The following is a 21056-nucleotide window of genomic DNA, read 5'->3' as shown; positions in this document are numbered from 1 at the left end:
CAGAGCCGAAGAATCCCGCTGGATGAGCGGTAAAGTAACCAAGTTGCACCTTTTTTTCAAGGTTTAACTATCAGTAACTAATAATTCAGTCCAACATAACAGGATGCTGAACTACCATCTCTCTATACAATGCTAATAATTGCTAGTTTTGTGCTCAACTGATCCTGACAGGTTAGACTGAGCAACAAGCTGAATTCACTCTTACTGAACCGAAGACAGCAGGATCACCGCTGAATGTCGACACTAATGGGTTCACCTATTGTTGTAGTTACCGGAAAGCTTTTAAAACTAATATGATCAGTCGCTGACAAACAAAAGCCCAAAGTTAAAGGTGTTGCAACCACTTAGCTTCACACTTCCGCCCCTGTATTAAAGTTGCGTAAGTGTTACTCTGATCTCTACTTTGTAGGCTTTACAAGGCAGGCTAAAAATGGACTAAATGAAGACCTAACAGTGCTACGATTGGTTATAGAATCATTAGTGGTCATGGTTAAAAGACATCAGCTTTTACTCTTGGAGCGAGATGTCATTGTAGTTGATGTCAAAAGATACTTTTCAAGTCGCGTTCCTTGCACCTCTTCTTGTTCGCAGGGCCTTAAGTACTCAATGATCATTAAAGCAGAAATATTTTCTAAAATTTCAACATGTGCTACCATTTTTTTTTCTTGACAGTTAATTCAGGGTTTATATGTCTTTTGTGGAGTGCCTGTAGCTTTTCTGAAGTAAGTGCAATTGCTTAACATGATTCCTGTCTAGTAAACCTGAGTTCATGACCACATTCAGATAAATGCTGCCTCTTATATAGCACTTTGGCCTGTTTTACTGTAAGATATATCGATGGGAGCCCTGCCTGTAATGAACAGTTCAGGCTGGCTTTACTGTAATCGACGCTCTCACCCCGGTTGTGTGGAGGACCTCAATCGAATTTTGAGGCATTTTAGAGCAACATACAATGAAATAGACACGCATGTAAATACTGTCACATTTTCTCACTGTAAAGGTGTAAGGTTACACAGCATGGGTACACAATCACAAGTGCACACACACTCACACTAATTATGCGGGTAACAGCAGTCACAGTAAGCGCACACACACACAGAAACACTTGTAAGCAATCAAAAATTAACATGTTCGGTTTCTGATGCCTTCTTGTGCAAATGGTCTCTTGTTCAAACAGGACTTGTGTGCAAGCACACACGGACGCAGTTAGCAAAAACAAAAATCTGCTCAAACAAGCTCTGGTGTGTTCACTGATACAGCGTGTACATGTTTTTTCTGATACCCGCATGCAAACAGAAACAAACTGCAAGCCGCATCTTAAATCCTGCCCACACAAATGCACTTTCCCCTGGCCTTTCTGCATTATAGATGAATCTCCATCGATCCGTACTTCTTCTCCCTCTTCTTCCTCCTTCCATCCTTCCATCACCACGTATCTCTCTGCCGCCTTGTCACTCATAGCTCGTTCGCGCCTCTCCGCCTTGTCATGCCTCCACCCTTTGGCCTCCTCCTCCTCCTCCTCCACCTCCTCCTCCTCCTCACTTCGTCCTTTCCTATAACTCTCATCTATCTCTCCTCACACCTTTTCCCTCTAAACCCCCCATCCCTCCCCTCCTCGCTCTCCCTCTACTCTGCTGTCATCCCTTCCCTACTCATTCTCTTTCCCTGTCAGCTCATCACAGGAGTGGCTAGGAAGAAGACTAGCTGGTAAGTTTGATTGGCAGGTGGAACGCACAGGGGGCGGGGGAGGAGGAGGTGACTGTCATTGCATGTACGTGCTGTAACAGGCAGCATGGTTGTGGATAAATTATAGGCAGTAAGGAAGCAAGGCATGGAGAGTGTGCCACAGTCGGGGGACCACCAATGCTAGAAATCCATTGTTTGGGAAACATTTCAACCATCCACTGAATCACGTTTGTTCTGCATAAGGAATAGTCTTGTTCTGCTATAATAAATGGATCTGCAGTGTCTGCTTTGAAATGGCCTTGACAGGGCAAATGTTCAGGGTGCTCCTATTGGGATCACCCACTGTAAAAATTTACATGGAGTACATGGAGAGGCTTTAGATAAGAATGACTGCTGAGTGGCAGTGAAAAAAAAACAGAAGAAGCGAAGAGAGAAAAAAAGAGGCAAAGAAAAGAAAGGTAGAGAGGAAAGGAAAACAAACTGACAGGAGAGGAGAGGTAAGCGGAGAAAAGCGTGGGCAGAGGGGAGACAGAAAGATATGGTGACAAGCAGAGAATGACTAAGACAGAAAGGGGGAGCGCAAACAAGAGTGTGTGTGTGTGTGTGTGTGTGTGAGGGAGAGAGAGGGGAGTGTGCTCAGTTATGTGCACCGCTGCTTGTGGATGAGCTAGTGTCCAATCGAATCAGATACAGGTTGCCCCTGCAGCTGTCAGTCAAAACCCAATCACTGCAACAACACCTTTCCTCCGACACACCCAGCCACTCAGCTCCCTGTCCTCCTTTTTAACCGCCCGCCCCAATCAAACTCAATGAATGTCACACTCCATTCCAGGATACACACTTTTCTCTCTGTGGTCACATCCTGTCAGGTTCAAAAGAATAACAGCGTATCAAATTCTATACTGTGTTTCCTTGACGCCCAGCGGCAAGAACTTTCTAATAGAAGAGAAAAGGATTTGTGCGCTACATTCTATTATAGTTCCCATTTATTTGATCAGGAACACGGGGTAGTGCTCACAATCGCTTTACATTTCTATTCTTCAAGTCACATAACTGAGTTAAACTCTCCCCAGACTTTTCACTTAACATGTTTACAGCTTAAAAGCCTGGCATAACCTTGACCTAATGCTTGCAAGCTTCCTTAGGTCTGCAAGGTTGTGGCTATGTTTAGAAAACAGCAGGTGACACATTACAAGATTACTAACCTGCAGCTTGTTAGCAGACAAGGCCGTCCATGTCCTGTAGTTCAGTTATCATAAAAAGACCAAATATTTGTAGCCAAAGAGTAATATAGCTTACAGTACTGTGCAAAAGTCTTGAAGCACATCTCATTTCTTTATATGTTGCTAGGAAAATGGGAAATAGGTGCAGCAGTTTATTTAGATGTGCAATCATAGATGGAAATGCAGTAAGCAAGGCAAAAACAAAGTTCATATAATATAATTCTAATCAGCTTGAAAGTCAATATTTGGTATGACCACCTCTATTCTTCTACATAGCATGGACTCTTTTAGGCACGCTTTCTTCTAATTTCTTCAAGTAGTCTCAAGAAATAGTTTTCCAGGCTTCTTGAAGGACATTCAAAGCTCTTATTTGGATGTTGGCTGTGTTTTATTCGATACTCTGTCAAGATGATCCCACACTGCTTCAATAATGCTGAGCCCTTGGGAGACTCAATCCATGACTGATACTGTTCCATTGTTTGTGTTTTGTTATCCAGGTTTGCTTTTACTGTGTTGGCAGTGTGTTTGGGATCATTGTCATGCTGAAAAATGAGGTTGTTGCCAATCAGATGCTTTCCAGATGGTATTGCATGGTGGATCAAAATCTTTTCTGCCTTCATAATTCCATCAATTTTCATAAGATCCCCAACACCACAGGCTGAAGTGCAGCTCCAAACTATGAGTGTTTTTTTACACCTGTAGACACTCACTGTTGTACCTCTTTCCTGACCTTTCATGACCGTGCATCATGACAACAATTTCAACAAAAAATTTCTCATTTGGATCCAAATCCAGACCTGTTTTTCACAGATTTTCAGTCCAGTTTTTTGTGTAACTTAGCACATTCATTTGCCAATTTCATTCCGAGAACATTTTTGATGTGGCTTCGGCAAACATGAATCAACTTAAGGACTAGATGCATCTCTGGTCCTGTGTCAGGTCTTTGCTGGATTTTTTCCTATTTTTTAAAGACGTGACTTTTACATAATGTTCATCTGCTGCAGGTATCTTTTTAGCCCTGCGACTTCTTCATTTGTGCTATACTTGTGCAGTTTCTCAAAATTTTTAAAGGACACGCTGCGGAGATGTGCCAAGTTTTAAGCTATTAACTCTTGGAAATCACCTTACTGTTGCAAAAGTACTATTTCATGGTAATCAAAATGTGTTATCATTGGTATTTTATTTTATATTAAATAAGGCAGCCTGCTGTTTGTGCAACAGGCTGCTAGTAGTTAAATGCATGAAGATTTAAAATAGTTTGTTTTGTTGTTTGTTATGCATAGACATTGGTTCATCAGAAGTGGCAAAGGTACAGATATTCTATACTGATTTAAATTATTTACTCAAATAAAAGTGAAAAAGTACAGGCTCTGAAATGTACTCAGAGCAAGAAAGTAAAAAGTCCTTTTTTGAACCTTTCTATCAGCTATTTTTGTGTAAAGCCAACTGAACCTTGTGCGATGTTGCTGTAATAAAATGATGTTAGTACACAGGAATATAAACTTTACTTTAGTCTAAATTTTATTTAGGTGTAGTGGCTCGCAGTGGGGAAAAGAATAATATCTCACAATAATTTCTATTGTGGGCTCCAGTGGATTCTTTTAGTGTATAGGCTGCGATCAGCTGATCTGTGCTCCTGCTGCTGCTGTTCTGAGGTTTACTGATCTTTGTGGAGTTAGACAACTATATTTAAAAAGATGCAAGCAGGGCCATCTTGGCTGATTTTTATCCTCTACACTGACCCTGTTTATTCTGTCTTTATACCAGTATGAAGGTGGAATTCAGTGAATTACGTGTCATCAGCTAAAGTTCATATTAATCTCTGCTATCCTTTATGTAACCTAACTATAACCAGGAACACCACATCCACTGTGCAACCTGTCAGTAACACACAGTTGGTATAACTCTGTTTGTTTTGCAAGATATGAAAAAAAAAAAGCTTCATATCATATAGAGAGCCAATATCTGATTTAACAAAAAAGGGCTTATGTGTAAACTTTAAATTTCCAGTTTAACCTCTCTTCTTCTCCTCCTGTCCTGCCTTTCTGATCTTTTCCATCTTTGAGTGAAGTTATTTTACACTTTTCTCTCCCTGTGAAGAACAGCAGCTGGACCCTTCGCTGGCAGACACACTGTGCGACAAACTGCACACAGTTTGTGCGCTTGCTGATATTTGTTGACCTGATAATAACGTTACATTTGAAATTACCTGCCACCTAAAAAATGTTACTGCCTTTGTACTTGCTCTTCTTCTGTAGGGTTAGCTAGAAGTACTGAAGTACTGCGTACACAACTTAAAAACATCTCCACTTGTTCAAAGAAAAAAACAAACACCGGCCCACTTTGACTGGCAATATAAATTATGCATAGCTTATATGGTTTTGCCTCTTTCATCTTTTTTTTTATGCAATAACCCCTGGTGATTGTATTGCTATTAGGATTGTCTTTTATGTGTTACTGCTTAGGCTCACACCGGTTTAATGTTTGAAGGCCCGCAGTGACATGAAATAATAAGTCCCTTCAAATGTGTTAAACTGAAAGTAACAAGCCTGTTTTGAAAATGTAAAGAGTAGAAAGTACAGATATTTGTTTAAAAATGTAGGGAGTAAATGTAAAAATAAATAAATACTCCAGTAAAGTACAGACAATCTGGAAATTCTACTTAAGTACATTAACAAATTTGTACTTCCCAAAATTTCTCTAAAAAAAGATAGGCACAAACAACTGAGTTGAGAGTGAGTAGAAAAAGCAGAAAAACCTTAAAAGATCAAAACGCCTCGAGAACTATTGCCTAAGACCACCTTAAAAATACAAGAAAGTCTGCTTGGAAGGAAAGTATAAAGAAATGAGGAAAGGCATTTGCACCGCACTGTTTGTCGGTACCATACAGCCACATTGCTGCTGCCACATTCAGCCAGGTATACTCAGCCTGCAGGACCTTTCCATACCCTTCTTTGCCTGGGGGTCACTTTTTTTTGAATGACAGGAGATCAGGGTCCAGTTAATTATCATAACAGCACTAAATAAATAAAGAGTGAATAATGAATAAAAGGCCCCCAAGTCATCAATTTTATTTTCAGATTTAGTGACTTTTAAACCGCATTAATTTCATGCAAGTACAGATATGATGCCTGTGGATACGGATAAAGCCCATTTTACTTTATTTATTATCTGAATTAGTTACAAATGCTTTGGTTACAACTGAAGGAGTTCATACAACATTAAACGTAGCTGGAGCCTCTTCAGTAAATTTGATTTAATGAATAAGTGCACCAGCCTGTGGTGGGCCCAGTTTGGCCCACTGGCTGTAAGTTAAATACCGCTGTTGTGTATCTACAGCAAACAGGTTGTCAAACAGAAGTTTATTTATACACGTGCACACACAGAGCAACATTGCCATTCATTTGTAAGTTCAGTCTGTATGTCCAGTCTGCTGAGCGATGTTCTTTTACCTTTGCAGCTTTAGTCTCTAAAAACTCCCAAAGGGTCGGCTGTGGCTCTTTAGCATCTATTGCTCCAATTTCTTTGCAAGCTTCAACTGATGAAAACGGAAAAAAAAATTAGTGGCATAATCATTTCACCCATTGTTAATACAAAAAAGGTAATTAGAGCAGCTTCAAGGCTGTCTATATTCTGCAGGAAACAGTGACCTTGGGACTGAGTGCCACAGAGTGGGTGTGAAAGAGCGAGAGCAATGAGATTCGCGTGTAGTCTCTGGGATTTAATCATAAATAAAAACAACATAAAAAATCACAAGGCTTATCCATTTATAATCTCTAATTGTAAAAATACCATTATCTGATCACATGATATGTTCGGTTGAAATAACTGTTGAATTACAAAGATTTTATAAATTAGCTTAATTTAACAAATCTTATATTAATAATTTAGCAGAAATACCCAAAAGCTCATTCTTCTCAGTGATAATGATTACAACTGGGAGAGGGAGGCGTATGCAGCTCCAAAGTACCCATAATTGCAATAAAGAATGTCTTCAAGCGTATCATGACTTTTGTACAGTGTTTACTAATGCATGTGTGTTAATTGAAAACTTTCCACCTAAGCGGGGCTCACAGCCAAGAATAAAGCGCAGAGTTTAGACCTGCACGCTGGGAATTATCAGATCATTATCGTGATCTCACCAATCCGCTTTCTCCACTTAAGCTGCCCCGCTGTATGTAAACGTATATCGAGCATTATGTTTGATATTACTACACGAGTCACAGCCTGTAAATGTGGAGTTAATTGTTCGGTTAATTGCACATTATCAAGCATTTGGAAGCGGTGTAAAACAACAGAAGATTACATTTTATTGCAGGTAACCACACAATACACTGAAATGACATGCTGGTTTTTAAACATTTTATGGCTGAATAATCATGTTTTATTTGCCTCGGAGCACTGAAAGGCTTTCCCTTCAGGATTGTTAGGATTTCTTTGCCTAAAATGAAGCGTACTCGAAACTTTGACACTTGGTCTTTCCAAGCGTTTGCTCCACGGGAAGTGTCAAGGGAGCAGATTGTGTTTTTCATTAGCTTTCAGCCATTTGGAGAATTTCACCCAGCAGCAAAGACCAACAGAGGTACTCCTTTACAGCTGCGACTCATCCAACTGGGTTTTAAAATACTGGTTTGAAGTAGCTTATTCAAAGAGGTTCATAATTCCTGCCATTTACATTTAGCGTACGAATGCCAACCTGGCCAAAGCCGTGAAGTTACGGATCGCACCTTTAGGTGTCGCTAGGAGTTTTTTCACATTTCCAAGAGTGATTAATCAGTCCAGTATATTCAGGTCTGTCCCCGATTCAGACTCCCCGTCATCCTAATTACTGTACAGTGCTTAAGGACTTGCACATTTACATAATTGATTCTTTTATCAAAGCTCGTCTCGCTATCTCTCTCGTTCACAATCTGTTATGCAGAATGGATTTTTTAGCGCAGCCTGATTTGAAATGCTGATCTTCACTCTGTTGTCTTCTTCTCCTTCCGTCGCTTTTAAGCGCCTTTCTTCTTCAAGCCGTGCCATTCTTTTTTCCATCTTTCTTTTTTATTCATCTGCTTTGCTGTCTCCTGCAACAACTTCCCCATCCCTCCTTTTTTCTCCTCCTGTTTCTAACCGTGTCTCGTCTGCTCTGCTCTCCTGCTTTTATCTTTTCTTTTTCTGTCTGTATTCCTCCCAGTTTCCCCGCTCCTTTGACCATTCCTTCTTTTCACCTTTCTCGCTCAACCTTCTTTCTTTCTCCAGAAGCACTTGTCACAGCTCCCATCTCTCATCACTGTAGAATCTTTTGATTTTTTTTCTTTAAATTTAAGCAACTTTAAAAAAAAATGTTCAGCCTGTATATGTTTCAGCTGAGGTCTCTCATTCTCTCTGTCTGCCAGGCCCACTATCTACACGTGGGACAAGAAAGATGGAGGGCTCCCCTTACAGGCCAAACCTGATGGTGCTGTCCTGCATTTCTTGATGCTCAACAAATCAGATAATGGCGTCTACGTGTGCCACGCTGACAACGGCATTGGAAGCAGCGAGGGGGAGTACACACTCTTGGTGCAAGGTAAGGAGAAAAAGCAAAAAGAGGGAAACAAGGGATGTGTGGTGACAGAAAGAGGAAGGAGAGGGACTCGGGGATGTTTTCTTTCTTCATCACGTTTTTTTTATTTCTTCTTTTGTTTGTTGTGGCTTTGCTTGTACTTCCATCTTTTTTTCTCTTCTGATTTTCTTTTGTTTCTTTCCTCCTGTCTTTGTTTTTTCTTTTTGTTTTTTTCTCATCCAACCGCGCCTGACCACAACCATCCAACCGCTTTCGTTCATTTCTTGCGCTTCTCTCCCTTTGCTTTTATGTGACCCGTTGATTCAATTCGTGGTCGTTTTTGCGCTTTGCTCACCCGTTTTTTCTCCTGCTTCGCTTCATTTTTTTTCTCGACCTCCTCAAAGATCCCGTGGACCCAGACTCCCCAAAAGTCACAGTTCCCTCACTTGGTTCTTCATCTTTCACCCCCTCTTCCTCCCTCCCATCTTCCTCTCCTACTGATGGCTTCTTCGGCTCTGGCTCTGATTCCATTTACTCTGACCCCTTTTCCACTACTGACCCCTTCACCACCTCCTCCTCCTCAAACTCCTCCCCTTCATCAACTGATGTGTCAACCACCATCTCTGAATCCTCCACCACGACCCTCTCCAACGCTCTCTTCCCCGACCTGCCATTCTCTCCAGACTCCTCTTCCCCCCTCTCCACTTCATCCCCAACTCCTCCTTCCACCAGCTCTTCAAGCATCACTCCTGTCACTGCCACTCCCGCCTACTCATCCCCTGCCTCCTCCCTTACGCCCCCAGTTTCAGTCCAGCTGAATGGAGTTAACACTTTCACAGGTAAAACCAGTTACACACTTACGCACACACACCTGTAAGCAAAGAGATGCGAGAAACTTAGTATAGCCGAGAAAATCCAAAACGTTTGAAGCTTTCTTATGTTTTCCCGCTGTACCAGAAATTGATCTTGAATTGTGTAGCAGTCAAAAATATTCTGACCTTGTGTTACATGCGCGCACACACGCAAACACAGAAAAAAGCGTGGCAACAAAGGAAACGACGGAACACTCCATAAAGGAAAAAATGGCATTTGTTTGGCTGTGTCACAGCTGTTTCACATTTTTTTCTTGTCTTCCTCTTCCTCCTGTTGATTATCCTGAACCCCAAATCTCTTCCTTAACAAACATTCCTCCACTTACCTAACCACCAACCATCCCTCCCTCCATCCATACATTCAACAATCCATCCACCCATCCACTTCTGAAGATGAAGCACGCAACATTACAGGTATAACTTTTCCACCAGTCACCTGTGGTTTTTTTGTTTTCTGTCGTTCCAACTTTTCGTCCACCTGTCTGTCCGCCTGACTCTTTGTAGTTTTGTTTTTGTCTGTCTGTGATTCTGGGGGGAAAAAAGTAGTCTGGGGACACTTTGAACTTGTGAGTAGAGGGATGAATATTTTATACTCCTGCCCACATAATGCTTTGTTGTTGCCCATACATACACAGACTGGCTCCAGACACAAGTACCCACCATTCCCACATGCAGCACACACTCACACTGCACACTCACTTCTATCTCCCAAAGACACACAGACTAGCATGACCCCTTAAGTGGTACAAGTCATTTACACAGTGTTCCACTTCCTCTGTGTGTGTTTCTCTGTGTGTGTGTATGTGTGCGTACCAAGGAGGGAGGGGGGTCAGGCTTCGAGGTGTTCTTGGGTCTTGTCTGCTTTCCTTTGATGCTGACAGCAGGATTTATGGGCTCATTCTCAGTCTCGCCTCGTCAGCATGCCCCTCTCTCACCTCCACGCTGGCCAACCAGAGTGTGTGCCCGACTCTCTGTGTTTGTGTGTTATTCTGCCCGGCGTACAGAGTCCTACCCTCCGCTTTCCCCTTTTCCTCTTTTCTCCCATTCTCTGTCTAGAGCTGGCCTCTGGTTCACCACTGTCAGGCCCTTCACGTCTCCAATTGGCTGAAATATATTTTTTCCTACAAAAAGGCCCTTCACTACATCATTTGGTGACCCAGCTGGTTGTGAAATGTTCTTTTCTTCCATCTTCACTTTCAGTTTTATGTCTGGTTGACAGTAGCTATTGCTGTGTTTCACTGTCTCTTTCCTGCAATCCAATTGAGTGTAAAGACAAATAGCTTGTCCTCCACATTGTTTTAACTTGCTGATTGCCAGATAAAAACCAGCCTCTCCAAAATCGTTCCTTTTTATTCCTCTAATATCTTTTTAAGGTGTGGTTTTTGTTTTTTTGGTATAAGACATGCTGCATTTCAGTTGTTCCTGCCTGAGTGACTTTCAAATAATAAACACCCAGTGTCTGATCAGTTCTAAAGAGCCAGGCGAAATGATTGATGTTTCGTGTTATTTCCACTTAGATCGCTTTCTCCTCTGAAGAGTAAGTTGATTAAGTGGCTGATGTGAGGCAACAAGAGGAACTTAAAATTTTCTGTTGTTGGCTGAAAAACCTTCATCTCTTCAAAACATAACAAACAAACAAACAAACAGAAAAAAACTCTTTAAAGAAGAGAAAAGGGTGTCTTCTTTTAAAGTCAATGGAACATTATTCAAGCTTACCCAAGTCAAAAAAAAAAGAAAAGAAAAATGAAAAACTGTTCTGAAATAATTGTGTTAAAGTGTAGACGCTACATAAATGAAATTTTTGTTAAGTTGTTAGCACTTTTATAATTATGAACATTATTATGGTATTAGCAAGTGCTTAATTCATCATTTGTATAGCATTACTCCTCCTTAGTTTGACGTTTATAAATACAGATAAATGACTATGATTATTATTATCATTGTTACTAGCGGTTATGTAGTAGCAGTGATAGCTGTTTCCGGTGTAACAGATGGATAAACATATTTGTGTTTATAAATGGCATACTAAGGAGGAGTAATGTTATATAAATGATGAATTAGGCACTTGCTAATACCTTTATAATATCTTGCAAATGCTTAATAGTGTGACATTATTATAAAGTGCTACCGTTAGGTCTGTCCTGTATTTTTATGACACTTCTTTTATGTCATGTAGAGCGTGACTTGGCTGAGCTATTTGCTGATTTGATGGTGTCAGTTGTTATAACGGCCAATAAATGAAGATTAACAAAATAAAGAAGAGACGGGAGAAGCAGCCTTCATCTGTATGTGTGGATGTTGCATAGTTTGTCTATCTGAAGGTGGCCTGCAACTTCCCTGGTTGCAACTTTTGTTTGGAACACTACAAAAGCAACAACCAGCTGATCCAAGCAGAGTCATGTAGAGCATAAGCAGTCAATAAGAAACAAGATTATTTTTGAACTGCTGTGTCATATTATCTTAGTAAGGACTCATAAATAACTACACATAATGGTTAGGGAAATCTATTTATGTGTAATGAGTCTGCAGAGCAAACTCGTGTGGAGAGAAGGAAACTCAGGATCCAGATACTGATATGTAGAGACAGTAAAATGAAAATACACAGTCCAGTAATAAAGTCCATGATCAAAGTAACATAGATAGATATAGATATAATTTATTTCGAACATGCAAATATAATTGAAATAACAACAGAAAAAAAACAAAAAAAATAAAACTTAAAAATCATCAAGTTTTCATGTATACATCTATGTCTACAGAATGCGTGTGCTCAAAAAGGAGTAGGATGAAGTTTACACTTTTCTTGTTCCTACCCCCTTATTTCAAATTTCATTGCTTACAAATCCATATCCAGGATTCAGCATTATTTGATCATATATGGTTAACTATATACAAGTCTAACACATCTAACATACACAAATAAAACCATTTTCAGCACGTAAACCAGAACAACAACAAACTACATTTTTACATAAACTAATCACCCTGTCTATAACACCCGCTTAATCTCTGAGCTTGTTTTATATCTATGTGACACCTTAATGAACACTTAAGGTTGGGTTACTCAGGCCTTGATCTATAAAAAAAATGAGGACACAATGAGACAACTCAGTCACTGAGAGGAAGATTTCCTATATTCATGCAATTTATTATTTTTGAACAATCGTGTGAATTTTTGTATGGATGTACTTGTCTTGATTTCATCTGTACAGGTGTTCCACACACTAACTCCTCTGACTGTAATGCTCTGATATTTTACATTTGTCCTTACTACTGGCTTGCTGAACATAAGGATTCCTCTCAGGTCATGAGTATTTGGTCTTATTTGGAACAAGTTCTGAATGTTGTGGGGCAAAGATTTATTTGCTGCTTTGTACATTGTTTGCGCAGTTCTGAGGTCAACCAAATCTTTAAATTTGAGAATATTTAATTTGATAAACATAAATCCAGAAGGAAGCAGGAATAACCAGGAAACAGACTGAGAGGGTAAACAGACACTGTGACACTGGACAAAGGAATGATAGGATTACATTAGCTCACAATAAGGGCTGATGGGGATTAGACACAGCTGGACAGAAACAAGACGCAGGTGCAGACAATATAAAACACTCACGGGGGGGAATAAAACTAAATACAAGACACAACTAGCTAGCAAAGCAAAGCACAAAATGGGTAAAAACAACTAAACAGGGAAACACAGACAAAAGAATAAACTTGACACAGGAGGAAAAAAGGAAATACAGAGGAGAATACTGTAAAAAGTACTGGATTAAAACTAAACTGAAGACTCAAAACATTTGAAATAACAGAGAATCAAAACCCAAATATCACTGAAAACAGAAGTTTTAATAACATGAATCAAAAGCTTCAAACGATGCAACAAATAAATTATCTGCTGCATTTTCTGGTTGCACTACAATTTCAACTTGTGTATCTTTTTTTAAACATATATTGATAATACAGCTTTTAAATCATTAAAAAACTAAGTGTTACTATCCTGCAATACATGACAATTATTTTAAACTGTAGTAAGTTATGAAGAACTCTTACTCATTACTTGTTTGATGGAATGTCAATGATTTAAAATTAACAACAAAAAGTTTTTAAATGTGCTAGAGTATATGAAACATATTCATTCAAAATCCTCCGTGATTGAATGAATCTGTTAGATAAATGTATATTTAATCAAATCATCCTAAAAGCAGAATCTGGGGCTTTGGGAGCCCCTGGAGGTTTGGGACTCTGGTACAGTTCGGTGCATTGCCTTGGATTTCTCAAGACCGAACATTTTAATTCAAAGAGGAGCATAAAATCAATCAGTCATAGTGAAATCACCACAGCTGAAGGGGCCAGGATTTCAGCCAACATCAAGAGTCTGTGTGTGTTCCCACAAGGTTCCCACGAAGTGATTGGTACTTGGTTTGTAGACTGCAAACAATTTTTAAGGTGACTCAGTGGCCTTCTTTCTTTTGCCTGGCTTTTTCATATCCCCGTCTTTGTCTTCTGAAACTTTGCCTCAGTGGGTTTTATATATTGACAAGTCTTCTCTTCTCTGTTCTTGTCATTTCGCTCTGTATTCTCTCTGTCACTCTCCCCATTATTCTCTCTCTCTCTCTCTTTATTTCTACCGCCTTTCATCATCCGTTTCCACCAATATTCATCCACCCCCTCGTCTCCCCCTCTGTTCTCAATCTCTGTCTCTCTGTCATGCTCTCCCCTTATTTCTCACTGCTTCTGCCTCATTTTCTCTTGCTTTTTTTCTCTCTTTCTTTATCATGCCTTCTCTTTTTTTCCCCTTCCCCCCTTTCTTTTCCTTTCTTCCACACTGCCCGACCTTTTCTTAAGACCCCACAGCCATGTCGACGACTTCGGGGGTGGACCACGCCGTGATCGGAGGGGTAGTGGCTGTCATCGTCTTTATCTTGCTTTGCCTCCTCATCGTCCTCGGCAGATACCTCATCAGACACAAAGGTCACTGCCTCCCACAAACACGGACTCATGAACACACGGACGCACACTCATTCATGCGTGCACGAGTATACACAGAGATACACTTGCATAAATATGGATACATGCGCTCCAAGACTGGACCTCACACCTGCAAATATGCATACAAATGAAGGAACACAAAGAAATGCAAATGCAGTTACACCTACAGTATATGTGAATTATAAGCATAAAACTCAGAATTAATGAATTTATTTATGCTCAAATCAGAATAAGAAAATGAATGACTCACACTAAGAGAATGTTTAATTCTTTTTAAAACATTTTGGTTCGCATAACCGCCCTGTGAAATTAGACTGCCTGTCATCGGCGATGTATCACCAGCCTTTTCTTTTCAGCACATCACCAAATTTTATTTGGAATTTAAAATAATGCGTTCAGTCCAATTTTAGGACAGAAACAGTAAATACTGTAATGCAAAGTTCACAGGTAATAAAGACCTGTTTCAGCACCCAGGTGGGGTGGTTGATTAAAACAAACACCACCACCGCAGTCAACCAGATTCAATCCCTGACTTAGGTGCTTCAAGCTGGTAGAATATTGAAAGCGACTGCCTGCTGGCTGTTGTTTACAAGTGCCAGATCTACTAGGAATGATGTCCGTTTCCCTTCACTACCAATTACCTCTGACTGCTTCAGGCAATTGTATGTCAGCAAATGGATATAGTTCTCATTTGTGATGAGTATAGTGGGCACAATGCTAGTTATCCTATTCATTAGAAGTAAGCTCCCAGTACATGCGATAAAAAGCTAATAACACTCAGACCTTTACATTTAAATTTGTGTAAGAAGTAAAAGCCTTATAGGTGATGGGGTTATTTAACATATTACCTTTGATTCAACAGACTTATGATGACCTAACATTATTTTAAAACAGGCACCAACATCATATTAAAATAGTAATAGTAATAAACTGGTTCTTAAATAGCTTCTCTACGCTACCTGAGCATTCACCCATTCTTACCCATTCACACAATCACTTTTTCTCTGCTTTCTAGCTTACATTTATACACATTCATACTGCGATGGAGGCATCGGAGAGCAACTTGGGGTTAGTCTCTTCCCCAGAGATATTTGGCATGAAGACGTTCTGTACTCAAGTAGAAATACTGCTGTTATTAACTACTCCAGTAAAAGTTGAAGTACTGATTTAACTTCTTACTCAGAAAAGCAAAAAAGTACTCAAATGTACTCAAAGTAAGAAAGTAAAAAGTATCTCTTTGGGGGACGTTTCTATTTTTGTGCAAAGCTAACTGAACCTGGTGCTATATTAACATAATGATAAAATGAATGACTAGATGGGAATGCAAACTTTAGTCTACCTTTTTGTTATTCTAATTATACTCAGCTTGAATCTGAAGAAAAAGAAGGAAAATAAAAAAAATACATATCTATTTTCTGTTAGCTACATTGTAGAGGGTGTCTTTGCCTCTAAACAGAAAAATGTGTACAGTCAGGGGTTAAAGTGGGATTCAGCAGGTGGGGAAACCTAAAATTGGTTGCAATGGCTCACTGTACGGAAAAGAATATAACTCACAATAATTTCTATCGAGAGCTCAAGTAGATTTTCTTAGTGTACAGGCTGTGATCAGCTGACCTGCTGCTCTTTGTCATTTACACACCTGAACTGAACCAGATGTCAGCAGATGTTTCATGAGTTGTCCTGGCTGATTTCCATCTACACTGTCAGTACACGCTTTATGCTGCCTTTTTCCTAGATGGTATAAAGTTGGTATGAAGGTGGAGTTCAGTCAATGGACCTCAGCATCATCAGCAAAAATCCATATTAATCTCTGCTACACTTGATGTAACCTAACTCTGGCCATGAAACCACAGCCACTGTGCACCAGTCACACACTTTACTTTAATCCATCACAGTACAGCAAGCTAACCTGTTTATCCTGCACTAACCTGCAGAGTATTTTCATGCAGCCTTATAATAGCACAGTTAGTCTGCCTCAGTTTATTTTGCAGCACATTTCACAATATGAAAAAACATAATGTCATAATCTGATTTAAAAACACGAGAACTTGCATGTAAGGTTTAAATTTCCAGTTTATCACATACCACTAAGCAGTTCTTACCTTTAAATATAACCACTCTTCTTCCTCTCCTGTCTTTCTTATCTTTCTCCATCTCTGAGTGAAGTTAGCTCTTTTTCTTATCTCTCCCTGTGAAATACAGCAGCTGGACCTTTAGCCAGCAACACACTGCCTTTGTCTGGTTAATTTTTACAGTTACAATGTTACACTTTCACTGCCTTATTTAATCTTACTTCTCCAAATTTTTCTCTCTCCTGCCACAGGAACGTATCTGACCCACGAGGCCAAGGGCTCAGATGATGCCCCGGATGCCGACACAGCCATCATCAACGCAGAAGGAGGTCACTCCGGAGCAGAGGACAAGAAAGAGTACTTTATCTAGATAGAGAACAGAGTGGTGGAGGAAAGAAGCGGGAGGAGGCGGAGAAAAAGTTGGAGGACGTGGATTGGAGGAGAGGGGAAGAGTGAAGGAAAGGAAACCTCGATTTTTTTTCACGATGCTTCAGTTCTTCACTCTGTTGGAGGGATGATGGGATGGGAATGGAGGGAAAGGACTCTGGGCTGAGTTGAGCTTCAACTGATACTACCCTCTTTGCATTGATACAGGGAAGTGAGATTTTGCACTGACATACGGATGAACTAATGTTACACTCAAACACACACACGAACATGCAACATACTTGTGTCAGTTAAAGGGTAAATCTGTTTTCACACAGACGTGAATGCTCATAGATGCTCAGAATAACAAACGGGAGCCTCCTACTAACACGCATCCGAATTCTGACACATTAACACAATGTCACACAAGCATCGTATCCTATTTTGAACTGTCAGCGCCGTGAAAAATCAAAATTGTAAGTCACATTCCAACATGTCGAGCTGATATTCCACTTCTCAAACCTGTCTTCTCAACATTTAATCCAAACCAGGTCTGTCTTTTCACTTTTTTTTTCTCCTCATTCTCTACATCTAACAAGGCAGAATCCCTCTATAAGCCTCCTCGTGACAGAGAAATCCATCTAAAGAAAATTATTACTGACAAACATAATCTCCCTCTCTCACGGTTTAATCTTTTTATGCCATCAAACCTCTTCCTACGTCCTCGCAAACCCTGGTATGAGCCATTGAGTTTTCCACAATGCACCGCCACAAAAACATGCAACACCCATGCAAAAACAGCATTCCCACCTTGTGCTGCAAAGCCGAGGGGCTCCAGTATACATATATAAATATATATATATATAGAATTATATAGCATTCTTTTTACTTGACAGAAAATGTTTGGTGTGCTGTAAATACACTCTCTCTGTCCTGTTTCTGCCTTCTGTCTCTCCTTCTATCCCCCTTCTCTTTCTCTCTCCATCCCTCTCTCCTGTAACTCATACAGTCTGTTACTGCATTACAGTAACTTATATACTCAAAAAAAAGCCTGCCTGTTTTTATTACATGCGTGGAAATGCAGAGTCGAAATATCAATATCTGGGTAAAAAATAGAAACATAACAACAATGATGTTGCGATGAAGACTAACATTAACTGCAAATATTTGTATATTCTGATTTTCTTTGATCTTTTCTTCTTTTTTAATTTGATCTTTTGGGGACTCGTGAGGGATTTTCTCTCGTCAGTGTCTCGGTATGTTACTGTCAGTGTTAACGTTTTACAGTGTTTGTCAGTTTGTCAGCCCAGGAGTCCATGAATCTAATTTCCAACTTGTGTTTTGATTTTGATGTTCAGGTTTTCAACACTGTTTATGCACTTCGTTCCTTTTTCGCCACATGATGGGAGTTTCTCCCTGCTTTGTCGGCCCTCTGCTTCTAAATGCTAATCAGCAGCACACCTTTGGTCAAGAGCTTTGAAAGGCGACAAGTTGGTGGTGGAGTTTATCTTAAATACTGCTGCCCAGTGTTTGTACTTGTGGACCACTGTGGCTTTCCTTCCAGCTGGCCCCGCTGATCCCACGGTTCACCTTCGCCGTTTTTCTCTCTGCAGCAGACTGCTTGTCTTGGCGAGGCCACCTGGCACTAAATTCATTGAGTAGTGACATCATGACTTCCTCTAAGAGGTTGGCACATTTGCTGCTTTCAGAGGTGAAAATGCTTGCTTGCTTTTCACTACAGGGCCAAATAGGACTGGCTACATGCATTATGACAAACTTCCTGGCAAAAAACCTTTCTGTTACTGTTTTTTTTTTTTCTTTTTTTGTGTGTGTATGTGTGTTATTGCAAGCAGGAATCATTAACCAGCTTAGCAAAAGGTTCCCATAAATGCACAGTGTTTTATTAAGGTTGGAAGTTCGCCTTAGCACTGAAAGCTCCACTTGGCCCGGTCATTGAAATTGATTGCAATCTAACTAAGAGGCTCTGGGCTCTGGACTGTACACATGCCAAGCTTTGGTTTGGTGGGCAGAGTGCCGAGTCTGGGCGGCGCTAACACTGAAGAAAGTCATTTAGTAACTTAAATGTCCTCTTCTCTTTTTTTCCCCTCTGCTCTGCCCGTCCATTCCTTGCATTCTTTAATCAATCATCCCGTCTGCGTCCTGATCCACCTTCACCCCACGTCCCCTCCTCTCATCACTCGTCTCCCCCACTCCATCTCTGATTGATGTCTGATTCTCCTTCCTGGTCTCGCATCCACGAGTTCACATAGACGTACAGTAGAAGTAGCGTCTATAGCTTTGCTGGCGTGTGCTGATGGCTCTTCGAAGCACTGTTTGGGAGTGTTTGGAGAGGAATCCACTTGCTGTTGTTGTCAGTCTACCTGTAGACAGTTATGTCTTTGATAGTTTTTGTACACATTTTATGGGAATGTTCAGGGAATGTGATTTTGCATTCCTTTCCCCGTGTTGTTGTTAACCGCTACCTAGCTTTCTTCTTTGTGAGCAAGTAGTATGTCTATAAGCTAGCTATTCTACAAAGGGTAATGTGACCTGAAGCAGGGTCAGCTGTTGTTCTTTTTTTCTGCCAAGAGCTCTTGGTGAGACTATTTAGTGACTGGTGATGTTGTAGTGAACCCGGGTTAAACAGTGCTTGGATTCTGTGTGTTTGAGCTCGCACTGTTTATCTGATGTTTGCTCTACAACACTCTTCTGCTATCATTTCACTGCTATCATGCCTGCAGATCAGAGGATTGGCTCTGTCTCACAGAGATTGTTGTCCACTTTGAAGATGTTACCATTGATTTGTATTTAACCTCAGTCTAGTTCTGCTCTGTGAATGGAGAAAGGAATATCTGACTCATACTCACCAAAGTGTAGTGTCTTTTAAAAACTAATGGGCCTGTATTTGCCTGTAATTTATTGTCCTGTCCTTTGTCTTAGTTAGTGTGCTAGCATGTAGCTTGCATGAGAAATGGTTGGAAAGTGTAGATAGTGTTGCAGATGAGCAGCGATGACAAGTTCGTCTCCTGAGACGAGAAGCGGCGGCCTGACCGGCTGACCTCCCTGCTTTTCTCTGATCTGCAAACATGTCCCAGTGAAATCCGTCTGCACCTCCTCAACACAGCAGAAAAGCAGCGAAGCAACTGGCAAAGCAGGACTCGTTCTGCCCTTATCAAAACCACGTAGGGGTATAGTGTTGGACTGAGATGTGCACTCACGTCTAATTGTATTTCAGTGCATCAGTGCAGTAATGATTGACTGTCACCAGATGCCAGCAAACAACAGCTTTTCTTCTCCCTCTTCAGTCGGTGCGAGCTGTCCTGCCCTTCCACTCGACGTGCCACCTCCTCTTCAGGCAGCCGCACACTAGCTGCCGCCCATCTCTTTTCATTTAGTAGAATAAGCCAATTAATTTTTAAATTATGTTTCGTTAAAGGTGTGCATAATCTCATTGTTTTCATTTCAATTGATATCTTTTTTTCCCTTTCCTTGAAATTAGATGTTCCAAAACTTGAAGGTTAGACTTTTAGTTTTTTGCATATTTTATTGTTTCAACAACGATTTTTAATTAATTTCATGTATATAGTGTTGCCTTTTACCGGATACTCTTACGAGCGCACCCCATACATACTTTGCACATACACTTTGGATACAAACACATCCACACATATATTTGGATATGCACAGCAGGCTTGATGTCTGTTACTATGGTGTATTTGTACATATGTGTGTGTGTGTTTGTGTTTGTGTATGAGTGTGAAGCGTGTAATAATTGACCCAGACAAACTTCAGATTCACTCTCATGTGTGTTGCATTCACAAAAATGTTCTTATTTCAGTAACTCAGACAATGTCTTTGTTCTTATCATTATTATTTTGAATGACAAGTCTTCCTTTTGAATAAATATCCATATCACATGGGAGTAGTGCTGTCATGTATGTTAATTTGTACTATGGCTGATGATGTCATCAAGGTGAGGCCCAACCGCATGCAGTGGTGGGTTTTGCATCTGTTGGCTGTTACGTTCATAAAGTATTTGTTTTTTGGGGTTATTTTTGTTAAAATAACAGTTCAGTTGTTGACTTCAATAAACATGCATTTGGGTTAATTTCACGTGTCTTATTGCTTATTCTTTATGCTGGGAAACAGTAAAAATTCCAGGTCTGAAATGCCCATTAGAGCCTTCTTATGAAACTTTTTTTTAATATGAAATGTGGTTAAACACATATTCTGCTAATCGCATTTAATAACTCAGCACAGACTCGTCTTTAAAAAACTGAGACTTTTCAAGATCAAAGAGCTCCAAGGCGCTCTCTGT

At 40.2% G+C, this 21056-nt stretch overlaps 1 protein-coding gene across 8 annotated transcripts in view; it reads left to right on the top strand.

Annotated features, from left to right (window-relative positions):
* cadm3 (cell adhesion molecule 3) overlaps positions 1-20846 on the top strand; it is a 96988-nt gene extending 76142 nt beyond the window's left edge. For 2 of the 8 annotated variants that reach the window (XM_025900158.1, XM_019348236.2), the window contains exons 8-12: positions 8291-8463; positions 8844-9278; positions 9705-9725; positions 14157-14282; positions 16624-20846. In XM_025900158.1, coding sequence (XP_025755943.1) covers positions 8291-8463; positions 8844-9278; positions 9705-9725; positions 14157-14282; positions 16624-16742 — 874 coding nt within the window. In that variant the 3' untranslated portion in view covers positions 16743-20846. The remainder of the gene's footprint in view (positions 1-8290; positions 8464-8843; positions 9279-9704; positions 9726-14156; positions 14283-16623) is intronic. The other 6 variants (XM_005476741.4, XM_005476742.4, XM_013272706.3 and 3 more) reach the window with 6 other exon arrangements.
* Positions 20847-21056: the final 210 nt, after the last annotated feature.

This window comes from Oreochromis niloticus, linkage group LG18 (assembly GCF_001858045.2).
Source record: "Oreochromis niloticus isolate F11D_XX linkage group LG18, O_niloticus_UMD_NMBU, whole genome shotgun sequence".
NCBI classification, from domain to species: Eukaryota; Metazoa; Chordata; class Actinopteri; order Cichliformes; family Cichlidae; genus Oreochromis; species Oreochromis niloticus.
This window is presented reverse-complemented; position numbering and strand designations above follow the sequence as displayed.